Here is a 14,869-nt window from a genome sequence, read left to right as displayed (position 1 = left end):
GGGGTATTTATAAATAATGTACCATTCAAGTTGGGAGAATATGCTACTACCACATGAACTTAAAAAGCAACTGTAGTGTGCTGTATGTTCAAAATGAATAGGCAATTATTATCTTTGTATGTCTTAAAGTAGCTCTTCTGGAAATTCTGTATAAGCAGCCACAGTATGAGAAATGACAAGCTTCAATTGAGTTGCCTTTTCTCACCCATGTTATTATGAGTCAAGAATAGTTTTTGAAGAATGTGAAAAAAAATCTGACTTGTTTTTAAAGACCTTTCAGTTCATGATTGTGAAGGTTCACTAGCAGTCTTTTCACTTGGATTCAGAACACATACACTTTTAGGAAAACCTGCCCTTGGCAGCTTACCCAAAGCAACCAGTCTGTTACTGCTCTGTTTGTATTAACCTAGATTCTAGTGGTTTGAAAGTTTCTGGCTTTTCATATTGAACTTTCCTGGTGACATGTTTATCATTAGTAGTATATGGGTATAGAAGGACTAATCCTGATATCATGGATTAGATTACTACTGGTAAATTCCCAGAGTGCTTTCCCTTTATTTCTGTTAGTGAATGCTCTCAACCATACCCTAGGATCCATGGGAACAAGTCTTAGTATTCCCATTTTACAGATGAGGAATTTGTAACGACGGGAAGTTAAGCTGCTTGTCTGGCAGACTATGTGCTCAAGATTGTTTTTTTTTTACTTCAAAGTCAGTGCTCACTTAATGGCACCATGATGTCCTACACTTCCAGCCTTTTTAAGAGTCACTGTGTAGGAGTGACTAGCCCTCAAGAGGCACAATCTGGAACACTAAATAGAAGGGAGTAGTTTGACTCCATAAAGGCAGAACTTTCCAGCAATTGAGACAGTCCAACAATGGCATGGATATTTTGTGAAGTAGTTTGCCTCCTATTACTTGAAATGGTCACCTGAATGTTGCAGTGGGGTGAAACACAATGTGGCATTTGGCTAGTTGACCTTTCAGGTCCCTTATAATCCTGATACTTTGTTTAAAAAATCTTCTGTCTGGTTTCCTCTCCCTTGCTATAGCTGTATATATCAAATGCCTAATTTCATGGTTCCTGCTTCCAACTTTGCATCAGAAGCACCAATCAAGCTTTGTGAAGATACAGATGCCTAGGCCTGACTCCAGATCTCCTATGTCCGAATTCCAGTGTGGGGTAGAGTGGGAAATTTGAGAATACATTTCAGAAAGTGCAATTTGAAGGCATCACCCTTCTTGTCCAGTCCACTGATATCAGGGTACAAGCAAACCTTGTTTTGGACTTGGTGTCATTTAGAAGCATCGAGAAGTCAGTTTCTCAGTGTACAATCCCCTTTGAAGTTTTAATCAGGCCATTTAATAAAAGTGTGTTTGTTCTTTTGGATGCAAGAGGACCATGATCCCTTCTTGGCAGGTTAGTTTTTCTAATATCTCATAATGCTTGTCCCCTTCATAGTAGGTTGGGAGTAGGTGCTGGCCTAGGAAATGGGCACCAATCCACCTAACTACAAGAGCCTTTCATATACTTCATGTTCTGGAAGAAACACCTTGAAGGGTGTGAAAGTCAGCCTCTATAATCAGCAAGTAGGATACAGAAACTAGTCAGCTGCTCACTCCTAGACTGGTTACCTACTAGTTGGCTTTGTAGCAGTGAGAAACGTCCAGTGGCATAAAGAGTTTAATGGTTGTAGTTTCTTGTTTTCTTGAGGAATTTTCTTATCAAGTGCTCAACTATGTTCATAGCATTTCTCTGAGAGAATAATCTCTAAAGAATGTGTCTGTATTAAATACAGAGGATTATAAATTCCCCACTATGTCTCCCCACGGCAGGCCAAAAAAAAAAAAAAAATGCAATTGCTCCAACAGTACTTTTTCTACTTTTCAATCAATAGGATGCTTTTTAAAGCTTACATTTCTCTTTGGACACTTTAAGTGACTGATGAGACAAAAGAAAAAAAGCAAAGATAAAATGACAGTATAGACACTCCTCAAATCCTATAATGAACTCCACAGGGCACCCAATTTTGATGTATTAGGATTTTTTTTTTTTATAATGAGTACATTGTTGGAAATCACATTTTCTATCTGCAGGAGCTGGAGATGAAACTGAGCTGACATCTTACCTCTTTGTAGTTAATTAGCAAGAGAAAAGTAGTATTTTGAATCTTGTATGGGAGAAGAGAGGTATTAGTCATCCAGTGCTCCTCCATTCCCTTCAAACACCTGGATCTTTCTGTCTGCTCTTTGATTTGTTTTAACGGCTTGGATGGGTCTTGTTGGCTGGGAAAGATAAGGGGAGTTGAGCAATGGTTATTATTTAAGGAAAAAATAACTATAGCTTACTTCTCCCTGTCATCTTCCCTGTAGGATAAATAAAATAGGTCAGGCCTTTTGCGTTTAAAGAGCCATTCCTTACCTGGTCCCAGACTGCAGGCAGTACCCAGGCTGCAGAATTTTTGTTATCACCTTATTAACATTTGTCACCATTGAATCCCCAGCACTTAGTGCAGTACCTGGAACTTAGTAGGCATTCAGCAAGTATTTAGGAATTTAGTGAGCATATAAAACAGTGTGTTGACCCAGATATCAAGGTAGTAATGTTGTATCTAATACCTTTCTTCAGGTAGTAGCTGCATCCATTTTAAGACATGTGGCAAGTGTTACATTGAGTTCAGTTAGGGGCAGAGAGGCAGAGCAGAGCATTTATACTTTATCCCATTTAGGGTACTGGTCCTTGTCAGGTGAGCAGTGCTGGGGCCAGTGTGGACACTCATCCAGATGAAGGCTGAATAAGAGGTAGAAAAATCTAGCACAAAGAATCCTCCACTCTGATGTATTTAGTAATATCAGATCATGTACCCAGTCCTGGGATGACAGAGGAGAGCCATTTCCATGACTCCTCTTCTCAAGGAATTCACCATTTATACAGAAAAACTAAGCAAGTGCTCAAAACCAGTCGGGACTCCTCAAGTGTTACAAGGTGTGAGACTGATCCCAAGTGAAGAAGAATTAAGGGGGGTGGAGAACAGTGGTGTTTGGAAGAGAAACACCATTTTCTGAGTGCCCCCATGGTAATTGCTACATATATCATTTCTTTCATCACAGGAACCTGGGGAGGATCCCCAGGGAACCTGACTCAGTCAGGAAACCCAAATCTGAGCAAAGTAGATCCCATAGGATTCCACTGACTGTGCTTTCCCTGCTACATCATACCTCTTTTCCAGGTCCTGTACTCAGGGAAGGCTTCCTGGAAGAAGCAGCACCTAAGGGGACCTTGAAAGTAGGGGAGGGCTTTGATTGCAGGTGGAGGGAGGGCACGTCAGGCTGGCAGACTAGAGCAGCTAGAGGTGGAATTGGGGATACAGACTGTCTAGATCAGGGAGAAAGCGTGGGGAAATGAGAGTGGGACCCCAGGGCAGAGGACAGTTATGGAAGAAGCAGCTGGAAGCGGAGTGCTTGGACAGTGGCCAAATTCTCTGTCATCTCAGTTGCTTACAAGCTCTGAGACTTCCAGCAAGTTATTCAGTCTCTTTAAGCCTGACTTTCTTATCAGTAAAATGGACATAATAATATAATCTTGCTAATCGCACAGGGAAGGTGGCTATAATACTAAAATGAATTTGTGGAACTTGGCAAATAATACAGTGCTATGTTTAAATGCAGAGGGTTTGTGGTTATGTTGGGTTGAGCAGGGGAGCTTGGAGGATGGACCAGCTAAGGGGCTTTTCCAGTGACAGGACATGATAGCAGGTCTGTGGCACTGTGGCAGAAAAGAAGAGCTCTCTGTGCCTGTCCTTCCTGAATTTGTGCTTTTGCTTATGGCCATGACCGTGCCCTGGATGCCCTCCCTGTCCTCTTCCATGAAGCACCCCTGACTACACACAAACCCACCTTACTTAACGCTGCCCTCTAGTTGTCTCTCTGTGAACCATGTCCTGCTCGGTTCAAGTCTAGTCTCTGCCACTTAATATGTATAGGACTTTGGTTTCTTTTACCTATTTCCATCTCAATATCTTCCTCCAAAAAATGGGAAGATTGTTACTTACCTCAGGGTTTTTGTGAGTGTTAACTTCATCAATACATATCAAGAGTTTAAAATAATGCTTGGTGTTTAGTAAGTGCTACATTTATTAAATGTATTTTCCTATTCATATTTCCCTGTTCCCCCACCCATCCTCATTTATTCCATAGTAAAGGGCGTTAAATTAGTGAAAAGGAGGCCATTGGACTGAGGCGCCTCTTTTTTTTTTTAATATTTTGTTTATTTATTCATGAGAGACAGAAAGAGAGAGAGAGAGAGAGAGAGAGAGAGAGAGAGGCAGAGACACAGGCAAAGGGAGAAGCAGGCTCCATGCAGGAAGCCCGATGTGGGACCTGATCCTGGGACTCCAAGATCACACCCTGAGCCAAAGGCAGATGCTCAGCTGCTCAGCCACCCAGGCATCCCATAGACTGAGGTGGCTCTAATGCTGTAGGACCTACATAAGCAAACAGGAGTCTAGGCGTGCAAGTGCCTTATGGTTACAAAATCAAAATGCTAAGGACAGCCAATCACAAGCGACTGACTAAGCTTTAAGCTTTAGCCAGTCAAAGAGTTTCCTGTATTTGTTCCCACATGTTCTCTATATAAGTTTCTTCCCACTTCCCACTCTCCTGTCTGTAGAGTGCTCCTAACCACTTTCGGGGTTTGTCACTGCCCTATTTGCATAGATGTTTGCTTATGGAAACACTTAGGATGTTCAATATGCTTCAGTTTATTTTTTAACAGGGGTGAATATCCTTCCCCCTTTCCTCTGTGCCCTCCCCGCTCTCTCCCCTCTCCTCCCCTCCCTTCCCCTCCCCTGCCCTGCCCTGCCCACCCCTTCCCTTCCTGTCTGCCTAACTTTCTTAAGGCCTGTGGGACATCCAAGTACTTCGTGATAACTGAGACAGCAAGTATTTGGATTCAGGAAAGTGGAGGTTGAGGGCTAGCTGCTTAAGTAGTGCACCAGGCTCAAGATGAATGGTTTTCACAGTTCAGTTACTATTAAGAATTACCTGGGGAATCGTGTAAAAATACAGGTTCCCAGACACCCCCCCCCCATTATGAAATAATAGCAATAGTAGTAATAATAACAATATTAACCATACTATTATGAATAAAGCTAGTATTGGATGGGCTTCCATGTGTGTCATGGGTCAGACTACCCTAATTGCTTCCTCTGGATTCTTGAACTAATCCTCCCAATAGTCCCTGAGGTGAGTGTTATGAATATCCCCATTTCACAGCTAAGGAAGCTAAAGCCCAGAGAAGGAAGAGCTTGGCCAAGGTCACACAGCTGATAAGTGGCCATGAGGCAAGCCCAGGAGGCCAGCTTGGCCCAAGCATGTGGCTGCATGTTTCTCGGCCTGAGTGGTGCCTGGCACTCTGGGTGTAGACAGACAGGCACCTGTTGACTATGGTGTGTGGCCCGTGGCTGGATCATGACATGGGGAGGGGAATGAGCAGGCCTGGAGGCCTCTCATTGCCGTGCAGATATAGCAGAAGCCCTGCTCACAGCAGCGGGGTACCCATGTAGCTAGGGTATCTGCCGGGGACCAGATGGGTGACCCCTTCCCTGGCCCTCCCCACAGTAGCAGCAAAGAGCCCCAGGAGCCCTGACACTGGAAGTGGGATCCATGTGCCCAGATCTTGCCAGCAGCTTCCTTTCTCCACCTTCAGTCCATCTCTCTTTGCTTTTCTTCTCTGTGTCTCTGTTAAGCTCCCTTCCAGAGGGCAGGGGCTCTGCTCTCACTCCCAGGCTTTCCCTCACATACTGGGACCTGGAAATCCACACAACCCATGCAGGTCTGGGCTGCCTGGCTTGTCTTCGGAGCCCCTCTTGGGCAGGCTCTATGCCACACCCAGGAGCCCCTCACAGACTCAACCTGGCCATGGCACAGATGGTCCTGCTCATTCTCCTTATGGAGATCTCCTCTGCATCAGATTTGCCCACCCTGTTGGGGATGGGCCACCATTCCTACAGAGGATTTGGAGTATAACTCTTGACCCCAGCTCACTTGCTTATCTCGCTAGCGGTGTGATTCTGACCACTCATGACTGCCACCTCTTGGCCTGTGGCTATTTGACCTGGCAGAGGTGGCCTCACATATCCTGAAAACTGCAGCCCAGGGGGCAGTGGGAGTCTTCCACTCTTCTCAGTCAGGAGGCTCTGCACTGTCTCCTGAGTACCACAGACTCTGACCAACAAAGGTTCTTGTCCAAAAGACATTGTCGACAGCTATAATAGCACAGTAGGTAACAGCTTGTCTAGGGAGGTGAGCTTCCTACCTGCTTCCAGAGGTGGCTTTTTACCTGAATTAAGAACTTTCTCATTAAACCCCTGTCATTTTTAGTTCTGATTCTGCAGTGGGGAATCACACATGATTCATCACAATTCATCAAGAGTGAGAATCTGGGTCCTTGCCTGGTGTGGACAAAGGCCCAACTACGGTTCCTACTGGGGCTGGAAGGTGTTGGCTGGGACCTCACCTTAGCACCTGTGTCAGTCCTACATGTACTGACACATGTACACAATGAATTGCCCATAACGTGCCCCTCTGCATTCATTCACCTTTCTTTGGGGTCATGAGGTAAGGCAACACTGGAAGTGCTCAGAGGAGACATTTGTCCTTTTCGTTTCCTTTCAAGATATTTTTGAACAACAGTGTTAAGAGAGTGTTAAAACACCTCTAACGCTGCTGCGCATTGTTAACAAGCACGTTTGCACATCACATCTATCATGCTATTTGCACGATGTTATATGAAGAAACAGCTCAAAGTATTTTTAAGATATAGCCTTTTATCTCTGGAAGCACCAGAAAGTATTTGCAGATTGGTCTCGGGAATCAAATTAGCCTAGCACATTGGTGAGTTCCTGGAGGCCTGGGCATTTCTGTAAGTGGTTTCTAGCCCCTTAATCCTTTTGATCATTTGCACTGTGTATTTTTACACAGGCTCTTGTACTTTGGAGAAATAAAATAAAGAAACTTAAAGGTGAGTTTGGCGAGGGCTTCTCCCCACTGTTTGTCAATGCAGATGGATGTTGAATTTTAATGGTAGTAGTTTCTTTTAAACAACCAAGCTTCTTTAAACCTCTCCACAAATAATGTCAGTGCTCAGATTATGTCTAAAAGTGTTTGCAGAAATCTTTCCTGACCCCATATTGCTACCACAAAAAAAGAGCCTAACCCTGGAAAATAGTCTTGACAGCCTGGATGTCAATTACCCTACAGCCGTGATTTCTAATATGGGCCACTGCCTATGTAACATTTGCTGTCACTTGGTGACTTCAGGGGTCTACAGTTAGGAGCCTGGCTTGTGGTCATAAAACGAGATCTTCATTGGTTGACTCTTCACTAGATCCTGTTACTTACAGGTTGTGGGATGTTGAGTGAGAAAACATGTGGAGAGGACTTAGTTGCCTCATCTTTAAAATGGAGACCACATTTCTCTTGTAAAATGATTGTGAGAAATATTTGTATGCCCATGTTCATAGAAACATTATTCACAGTAGCCAAAAGGTGGAAGCAACCCAAATGTCTACTGACCGATGAATGGATAAACCAAATGTGGTCTACTCACACACACTGGAATATTACTCAGCCTTAAAAAAGAATGAAATTCTGACACATGGTATAACATGGGTGAACGCTGAGGATATTATGCTGAATGAAAAACACTGTGTGACTTCACTTTCATGAAGTACCCGGAGCACTCCAATTCATAGAGACGGAAGTAGAATGGTGGTTGCCTGGGGTTGGGGGTAGGAGAGAAATGAGAACTTGGTATTTGATGGATGCAGTTTTAATTTTGTAAGATGAAAATGTTCTGGAGATGGATGATTGTGATAGGAGCATAACAGCGCAAATGTACTTAATGCCACTGAACTGTATGCTTAAAAGATGTTTAAGATGGCAAATTTTGCTATGTGTTATGTTCCACAATAGAAAATAATTGGGAAAAAATTGTTGTGAGCATTAAAGAACATCAAGTAAAGTGCCTGCCCATTTTGTCAGATTTCAGTGAATGGTAATAGTTTTTACTAGGGTTAGGACATTGTTTTAATGGTTACATGATACTTATTATGTGGCTATCCCATACTTGGTTTCTTTTTTTATTTGACTTTTGGATTTCTTACAGTACTCCACTATTGTAGTAATGATAGAGTGAATTCTTTTTTTTTTCATATATGTATCTTTTCAATTATTTAGGGTTGTATCTTTGAGATAGATTTTCTAGGTCACTTAGGGAAAGGAGTTAATTTTAATCTTTGTGGCTCTTGATACATATGCCTGTGGGGTTGGAAAGGGCATGGTTGTATATGTTGTCACCAGCCAAGTAAGGGTGCCAGTTTCATAGTCTCCTCACCAGCACTAGGTACGTTTTTAAGCAGTTTTACAAAATGTAATGAGAGATGTTATGTTTATGTTTCAATATGAAAAGGTTGAGCACTTTTCAATCTTGATTTACTTACTATGTGTCCTGCCTGTTTACGTCTTTTGCTTATATTTCTAGTATGGTTTCTATGCTTTTCTTACAAAATATTTGTCATGCTTGTTATGTATTGTTGCTATTGTTAATATTTAGAGTTTAATTCTTATGTAGTTAAATCATTCATTTAAAGATTTCAAAATACAAAATAAGATTTTAAAGTAGGATCAACAGTGTTTTATAATAACATTACTATTAAATTTAATAATCTCTTCCCATAATTCTCCTGATTCTTTTCATATCTGTGAATATAAAATCTGTTTATTTGCTTATTTACATGACTGTAGTATTTCAATTAAAATTATGTAGAATGACCAATTAATTAAAAATATTAATAACCCAATATAAAAAGGATATTACAAAACTTAGAGCAAATAATTTAAAATTAGTAAACATGACTTTTTTTTTTACCTTACCATAATTAAATTCATTGAAAATAAAATGGACACTATTATCCAGCTATAAATTGTTAAGAGTTAAAAACATTGTAATAGTGACTGAGACTGGCCCTGAAATATGCTGTCAATAGGGAGAGAAAATTGGGTCAACTTTACTGAATAGCAGCTAAGCACTAGATATCAAGAAACTTAAAAATGTTTGTAAGCATTGGTTTAGAAATCCCACTTAGGTTAACTGTGGCTTGAGGCAGTCTTGGAAATGTGGAAAGATATTTACACTGATTGATAAAAATAGGATCCAGTCTAAACCTCCAATGACAGGGGATGATTGAATAATAGCACAAACGTCTCTGGAATGTTATATGGTCATTATAAGTAGCATTTCCTAAAAATTTCAGTGATATGGGAAAATATTCATAATATTCTGGTAAGTGGAAAAGAAGCATGATGCCACGATCACAATAAAGCAAATTGGGGCAGCCCCGGTGGCGCAGTGGTTTAGTGCCACCTGCGGCAGGGACGTGATCCTGGGGACCTGGGATCAAGTCCCACGTCGGGCTCCCTGCATGGAGCCTGCTTCTCCCTCTGCCTGTGTCTCTGCCTCTCTCTTTCTGTGTCTCTATGAATAAATAAAATAAAAAATCTTAAAAAAAATAAAAAAATAAATAAAGCAAATTGTGCCTGGTGTGGTGGTATGTTGGTGTGTATGAGCCCACGTGCACTTGTGTATCTCTGGTACATATACAGAAAGAGATGTGTAAAAAAGATTGATAGCACTTATTTTATGTGGCCAAAATATAATATGTGATTTAAAAACTTTATTTAAATTCAGTTTACCAGCATATAGTATAACACTCACTGCTCATCTCATCATGTGCCCTCCTTAATGCCCATCACCCAGTAATATGTGATTTTTATTTCCTTTTTTATACTTCTGTAATTTTCTAAGCTTCATGTTCTTTGTAAATTATTATTTCTACAATCAGAAATTAAATATTAAAAAATATGAAAGATAATAAATATATGTTTTATTCATTTTGTGGATTCGTGTTCACTTTGCTTTCTTTGGTTTGTTTATTGGATGGAATCCTAGACAAAAAAACAGAAAGTGTTTAAGTTATGGTTTAGCTCTATGTGACGTTGGGCAAATGTAACTTCTATGTATTTCCGTTTTCCCATTGGTAAAATCATTGTGAGAATTAAGGTGAGATTACCAACCTCTGGGCAAACACTTTTGCAAACTAAGGTAAGGTTCAGTGGATTCCCAAACCACTGTGAGGTCTGATGATTTGTTAGGACTCACGAACTCACTCAGAACAGTTATCCTCAGAGTTATAGTTTATTACGGGGAGAGGATACAGATCAAAATCAGCCAAATGAAGAATCTGCATAGGGCAGAGTCTAGAAGGGTTCCAGTGCCAAATTTCTGTGTTGTCCTCCATGTGTTGTTATTAGGGCTTCATTCCATAGGTATTATTGATTGATTGCCCACTGGTTGAACTGTCTTTGGGTCAGCTGATTCTTTGTTACCCAAAGTCCCCAGTCTCAGCACATGGTTGTCTGTCTGGCACAGCTGGCCGTGACCATAACACTGTTGGGTGTGGCCAGCCCTACTGTAAGATTCCAAGTGGCCAACTTCCACCCCAAGACTGTTGCTGTGGCCAGCCCCACCTTAACAAAGGACATTCCTGTCAGATATGACATAGATTACCTTCAGAGGCCAAAGCAAAGAAAGGCCAGGTATCTCCCTGTGCAAGGCTAAATTCTTTACTGCATATAAGGTGACTGGAAAGAGATGTAAAACAAATTTAAATAGATGATATGTATGGAAGGTCCTATTATTTACTATATTCTAACACTGTAAAATAAGGAGGGCATGAATTCCATAGGTAGAAGTGCTACTTCAAATACCCACTTTCCTGATCTACAGAACACTGGAGACCACCTCTGAGAGTGGGCATGCTAACAGAGAGACCTTCGCTGTGGTAGTTTTGTTTACCACTGAGACAAATTAGGCTGAGAAAACACTTGCCATCCCGCTGGGTATGTGAACCTGACCCTTGCCTCTATGTTAACAGCACAGCAAATATGTCCCCCCGTTAATGAATTTATCTGATGTGAATGAGATATAAGCCTGTTTGTTACAGGTTTCTTGATCTGGCACCATGTCACCCTGTAGTGCAGCCGCGCTTACTGCATATAGCGTGGAGTGATGATAAAAATAAATTGGCTCATTCCCCTCACCGAACTTCAAACCTTGAGCAGTATGTCAGGCTGGATCCATACGGTTTCACAGGGGTGAGATAAAAAAAGAAATGAAAACTCGAGTTTGTTTTCTCATGAAATGAAAGAAAAAATTAGAGCACAATGATGAGAAGTCATCATCCTCACATCCTTGTGCCAGAGGACAACTGTATGCTCTTATGGAGACAGAACCAGTGACAGACGTCTATGAAATCATTAGCTAACGTACAGTTATGCTCCCACCCTTCCTTCGGAGGGAAGAATTTTAGCCCCGGTCTGGTCTGGTGGTTCTTTGGAAGCAGATAACTTGTAGTACATTGGTGTTGTCAGTAAATTTTGGTTGTACGTTCTGTTTCTTTCAAGGAAACACTGGCCACGCAGAAGTAGTCCGAGTGGTGTACCAGCCAGAACACATCAGCTTTGAGGAACTGCTCAAGGTCTTCTGGGAGAATCATGACCCGACCCAAGGTAGATGAGTGAGCCAGTATTTAATTATCTTACTAATTACAGCTGGGATAATTAGTGTTTGAGCTGCATGGAAGAGATGAACCTTGAAATCACACAGGAGCTCAAGAATATGATTGCAGACATTTATTGACGGAGGGGAGGAGGGGCTGGGGAGCAAATGGGGGAGGGGGTGGAGAGAATAAAGGCACAGCCACAGTCTGCGCTCCTCCCCCCTTTACAGCTGTCAGGGGTGGGGAGATTCCCACAGAGAAAGACGCCAGACAATAGAGATTCGTTCACCTTTGATTATTGCATTATTCCTCCTTAATGCCGTCTTTTGTCTACAAAATTAAAGTGTCTTTCTAGCAGCTCCAAAGTTTTCCTGATTTATGGTTCCTTTATTTCCCTGAATTTAGCCTTTCTCATCTTTTGACGTTATCAGGTTTCTTTCTTCTTTTTTTTTTTTTTTAATGTCTGTGGGTGATAAAAAAAAAAAGAGAGAGAGAGAGAGAACATAAAGGTAAAATGCAGTATTCAGTATGTCCACAGTGCTTGGGTTATTTAAATATTTCATTCGTCTTCTTTGGATTTTGTTATATGGGGATATTAATATATTTGGGCTATAAACAATAGTGGCCAGAAATTTTATTGGAATGTGCACACAAGCAAAAATCCCCTGTTGGCGAATATCATTTGTAATATTCAATAATGAAGCAATTTCCAGATTTCATCCTAACAGCCTTACAAGCACTGCCTTGCCAATATGATGATCTGATATTATGAGGCTTATGAACTGAAAAGTCCTATATAATAGAAGTGATTTTCACAAACCCTGTTCATTTAGCAATCAGTCCACTTAACAAAAATATTTTCCTTTTGGTGTCAGGTTTTTTGGTAATGGGTATGCTGTGTTGGCTATTTCTGAAGAAGGGATCTATCTGTCTTTTTCCAAATGTGCAGTGTTCTTTGTGGTGGAATTTAAATAGAACCCCAGCAACACAGAGTGGTGGGGCTTGAGTTCTGGTTCTAAGTACCACCCAGTGCCTGGGTGATTTGCTAGAGGGCAAAAGTCAGAGCTAAGCCAAGAGTAGCAAATGATAAGTGAGCCAGGGTAATGCAGGTACAGGACCCAGGCAAATCCATCAGGGTGGGTGAAGGCCTAGGAAGGAGGCCAGGAACAAGCTTTCCTGATTTGATGGTGGGGTGGCAGGTGGAGGGGGTGGGGGGAAGATGAGTTTCTAGCAGGAGAGCCATGAGGTATGGAGCAAGGGAAGTAGAGGACTGGTAGGGTAAGAATACTATAATCAGAAGTTTCAGATGTCACCCTGTTTTGGACTACTGGACCAAGCCTATCATATGAAAAACGTTAAGCCTGACAAACTTAAGGTTGGCTGAGCAGGAAGCTCTGACAGTAAACAGTGTAAGAGTGATGATGGCTAAGAGCTTATGCTGGTGAGGTGGCATTTGCCTCTCAAAGCCAAAGGTCAGGGCAGGATGCTCAGAGCTCCAAAATTCTCCATAGAGACACACATTAGGAGCCCAGGGAACCTAAAGTCATGTAGGGGACAGGTTGCTCACAGGCCCACAAGATTGGGTATGTGGCCTTTTGCCAGGCCATCCATAGTGTCATGTCCTGATACAATCATTTTATGCTTAGCTCTGGCAAGATTTCAAAAAGGGCAAAATCTGTCATGCACTTCTCTCTCCTTCCTTCTCTTACCTTCTTTCCTATTTTTATCACACCTTTACCAGCACACTTCAGTTAATTATGTCACTAGATACTGGCCTCTGAATCTTAGGGGGAGTTCTACTTTTAAAACTGAACCTTGAAAGAATCTCTTGGTCTTCCCATCTCATGTATCAAATTTGTCTCAACTGTGCCTCAGTCCTCTTTGAAATTCTTTGTTTACTGTGTGTATTATTTGCTATATACTATACACATACTATACTTGGTATACACTACAGATTAGGTGGCTTAAACGACAGAAATTTATTTTCTCACAGTTCCAAAGGCTGGAAGTCCGAGATGAAGGCCATGGCAGGGTTGGATTTTTCTGAGACCTCTCTCCTGGGCTTGTAGACATCTGCATTCTCCCTGAGTCCTCACATGGTCTTCCCTCCATGCGTATCTTTGTCCTAATCTTCTCTTTCTATAAAAACACCAGTCAGATTGGATTAGAGCCCGCCCAAATGACCTGATTTAATTTTAATCTTTAAAGACTCTATCTCCAAGTAGGATAATATTCTGAGGTACTAAAGGTTAGGGCTTTAACATATGAATTTGGAGAAGATGCAGTTCAACCCATAACACTGTCTAATAAAGTAATAGCTTGGTATACTATTCTTCCAGAGGTATTTTGATTCTAACAGAAGGTTTGTAGACTCATAGACTGGAAGAGACTTAAGAGGTCACCTGGTTAATCTTCAGCTTCAATTCTATAAGTCAAAAGATGAAATTAGTGCTGATGGGTTTCATGGACAATAGGATTTGATTGTTGAGTGACATATTTTTTACACTGATTTTTAGACAAATTATGCACATAAAGGGAGAGTTTTTCTACCCTTGCCTATGTCTGTTTCTACTTAGAATAGTTCCTGATGCAGTGTATACATTCACAGATATAAATCACAAGATATCTGATCTTCCCACGTTATTACTAGGATTACTTTTGTTGGATAGTTTAGTGTAATGGGCCCTGGTAACAGTCTTTATCTGCATTCCAAAGTTTCTTGTGATACTTCTGGAAAGTGGCCTGTGGCCTGGTCAATCACAGTATCTTTTGCTGTTGGCAACAGTGTTGAATTCAAGGAATGGGTCTGTGACCCAACCACAACCATTTGGAGTCCTTCCCTGGGACCATTATGTGAAAGAAAGAGGTGTTCTCCCATTTCTGGGGACACCAAAGTGGAGGTGCTCTGTATGTGGAAAGAGCTTGTCCACAGGAGAAGCAAGGGAGGAGGTGTCTCAGTAAAGACACAGAGAGGCAAGAGATGGGAAGAGAGAATCTTCAGGAGCCTGGGGTCCTCCAGAGAAATTAGGTGCCTACCCTCCTCCTCCTACATCATAAGCTAGTTTGTTGGTTTTCGTTATTTGCAGCAACAACAAAAATCCTTGCTAATCCACTCATTCAACTTAATCATCGTGCTTATTATATTACGCATGTTATTACACATATCATTATATGTGCTTATTAGGTAGCCATGTTCATTCAGCTCTATAGATCAGAAGTCTAAAGACATTTGGTTAATAATCCTATCCACTC

General features: G+C 41.5%; 1 protein-coding gene across 9 annotated transcripts in view; it reads left to right on the top strand.

The window, feature by feature from the left end:
* MSRA (methionine sulfoxide reductase A) overlaps nt 1-14,869 on the top strand; it is a 426,146-nt gene that overhangs the window by 264,761 nt on the left and 146,516 nt on the right. For 8 of the 9 annotated variants that reach the window (XM_072796098.1, XM_072796093.1, XM_072796092.1 and 5 more), the window contains one exon: nt 11,523-11,627. The exons of the other annotated variant lie outside the window; for it this stretch is intronic. In XM_072796098.1, the coding sequence (XP_072652199.1) occupies nt 11,523-11,627 (105 nt within the window). The remainder of the gene's footprint in view (nt 1-11,522; nt 11,628-14,869) is intronic. 9 annotated transcript variants of the gene reach the window in all.

This window comes from Canis lupus, chromosome 24 (assembly GCF_048164855.1).
Source record: "Canis lupus baileyi chromosome 24, mCanLup2.hap1, whole genome shotgun sequence".
NCBI lineage: Eukaryota > Metazoa > Chordata > Mammalia > Carnivora > Canidae > Canis > Canis lupus.
The sequence above is the reverse complement of the archived record's forward strand: the minus strand, read 5'-3'. Positions and strand labels throughout refer to the sequence as shown.